General features: G+C 44.7%; 1 protein-coding gene across 1 annotated transcript in view; it reads left to right on the top strand.

Moving 5' to 3' along the window:
• The window catches only part of kcnv1 (potassium channel, voltage gated modifier subfamily V, member 1), a 24,458-nt gene extending 22,119 nt beyond the window's left edge, over positions 1-2,339 (top strand). Inside the window, exon 4 of the mRNA XM_015391291.1 lies at positions 1,603-2,339. Coding sequence (XP_015246777.1) covers positions 1,603-2,129 — 527 coding nt within the window. The 3' untranslated portion in view covers positions 2,130-2,339. The remainder of the gene's footprint in view (positions 1-1,602) is intronic.
• Positions 2,340-2,360: the final 21 nt, after the last annotated feature.

Genomic DNA, 2,360 nt, shown 5'->3' with positions numbered 1-2,360 from the left:
AGTTACTTAACTCCATCATTTTCGACCAATGTGTCACTGGCCACCTCAAACAACTCACATCTTTGTCAGTGAAGCTGAGTGCTCCACATCTCTTCCTTCATGGTGCCCATCTACATTAAGATCCACAATTCTGAGAAAAAGTCAGAATTCTGAGATTAAAGTCAGAATTCTGACTTTTTTTCCCATGTTAAACTGAAATAAAATGTAAAAATCAGTTAACTTTTTTTTTTTTTTTAGTGGCCCTAATCCTCTTCCGTAGGTTTGAGATTATTCAGGCTATTTAAAGAGAATTTCTTATCTTGTGGTCTTTGGAGCCACAACATTGTTCTGCAACCATATTTTGCCACATTTGCTGCAAGATTCTGCATTAAGTGACCCGTTTCACAAAGCAGGTTTAACAAACTCAGACTCAAATCATCAATTCAGAATTGATCTCTCCTAATGTTGGAAATCCTAAGTTTTCAGTTTCACCAACTCTAAGTAGGTCCAATCAGAGTTCAGCACTTGCATGACACATAGGCAGGGGGTGACATTAAAGATTTTTACCACTTGCCCTTTGGGCAAGCGAATTTCACATTTCATTTGCCCAGAAACAATTTTTACTTGCCCAGTATAATGTTTGATAAATACAGTTCCTAATATTCATTTTTGTATATATATCAATGAAACATGTTTGTTTTTAAAATGTTTTTGTAAACTTTGCTTTAAACTGTTGTGTGCTTGGAAAAATATAAATTGTAATGTTAAAAATCTAAAAAAAACTTGACAGGTTAAAAACTTAAGATAAATCACAAGACAGAAGTCAATGTCACAAATAAATAACTTTTATTTTAGAGTCACGGTATGTGACTGGTATCTGGCGGAAAATCACATGGCTTTTCCAAATCACGCGAGAATGTGTACAAAACAACAAAAATGGCGCCGGCAACACTTCTGGGTCGTTTTTATCAAATGTCGGTGATTTTAAAGTAATTTTGAGTGATAAATAATTTTGTTTTTGCAATCATTGCACTTACCCGGTGGGCAAATGCAATGAAATTTGTACTCTCCTGACAATAAAAACGACTTGCCCCGGGCGATCGGGCGATGGTTAACATTGAGCCCTGCACATATGAGAAGCCATTATCGGTAGAGCAGATTCACTTCTAGACATCCGGAATATTTGAATGATATAAAGAATGTAAATTGTTTGAAAAAGTAATTTTGACGAGAAAAAATGTACTTCAGATATCAGACATATATATTCAAACTAATAAATATCGAAACGGCCTGCCTTAGACTTTTGTAACCACAATAAGATTAGAGGGGAAACTAGATTATTGCTTTAATGGTAGATTGATGCATCTATTTAGTAGCGTTGCACCTATGCCCTTTTTTTGACCACATTTGTTGTTATTCGCTGATACTGATTCCACCATTTTAGTGCGGTATACTAGTATTTAGGCAACATGACCTGTCAGCAGGGGCGGATTTAGGAAATTTGGGGCCCTAGGCAAAGGGAAGGGGGCCCTCTGAATTGAGAAGGAAACATAAACACATATTCTGTTCCTCTAAGAACATGAACTGAGAACATTCCTGATGTTTTTGTTCTCATCCATTCAGGTCTGAAGTCCCTGGGAATGACCATCGCTCAGTGCTACGAGGAAGTCGGTGTGCTGCTCCTCTTCCTCAGCGTCGGGATCTCCATCTTTGCCACGGTGGTCTTCGCTCTGGAGCACGACCTTCCGGCCACCACCTTCACCAGCGTTCCCGCTGCCTGGTGGTGGGCCACCACCTCCATGACCACGGTGGGCTATGGGGACATCCGGCCTGACACGGCGCTGGGCAAAGTTCTGGCCTTCGTCTGCATCCTGTCCGGAATCCTGATCCTGGCGCTGCCCATCGCCATCATCAACGACCGCTTCTCCGCCTGCTACTTCACCCTGAAGGTGAAGGAGGCGGCGCTGCGGCACGGAGAGATGCTGAAGAGGCTGGCCCGGGGCTCGGTGGGGGAGGCGGGGCCAACGGGAGTGGTGGGAGGAGTCAACCTGAGGGACGCCTACGCCCGCAGCGTGCTGGAGATGCTGAGGCTGCAGGGCCGAGAGAGGGCCAGCACCCGCAGCAGCGGAGGGGACGAGCTGTGGTTCTAGAGCCATGACTGGCCCCGAGCGCAGAGGAGGGGCCACAGAGAGTCAGGGGACTTAGAGAGACAGGGTAAGGAGAGAGTCAGGGGCCACACAGTGACGGAAAAACATGGAGACAGGGGCCACAGAGAGTCAGGGGACTTAGAGAGACAGAGTAAGGAGAGAGTCAGGGGCCACACAGTGACGGAAAAACATGGAGACAGGGGCCACAGAGAGTCAGGGGACTTAGAGAGACAG

This window comes from Cyprinodon variegatus, unplaced genomic scaffold (genome assembly GCF_000732505.1).
Source record: "Cyprinodon variegatus isolate N-32 unplaced genomic scaffold, C_variegatus-1.0 Scaffold534, whole genome shotgun sequence".
In the NCBI taxonomy this organism is placed as follows: domain Eukaryota; kingdom Metazoa; phylum Chordata; class Actinopteri; order Cyprinodontiformes; family Cyprinodontidae; genus Cyprinodon; species Cyprinodon variegatus.
The sequence above is the reverse complement of the archived record's forward strand: the minus strand, read 5'-3'. Positions and strand labels throughout refer to the sequence as shown.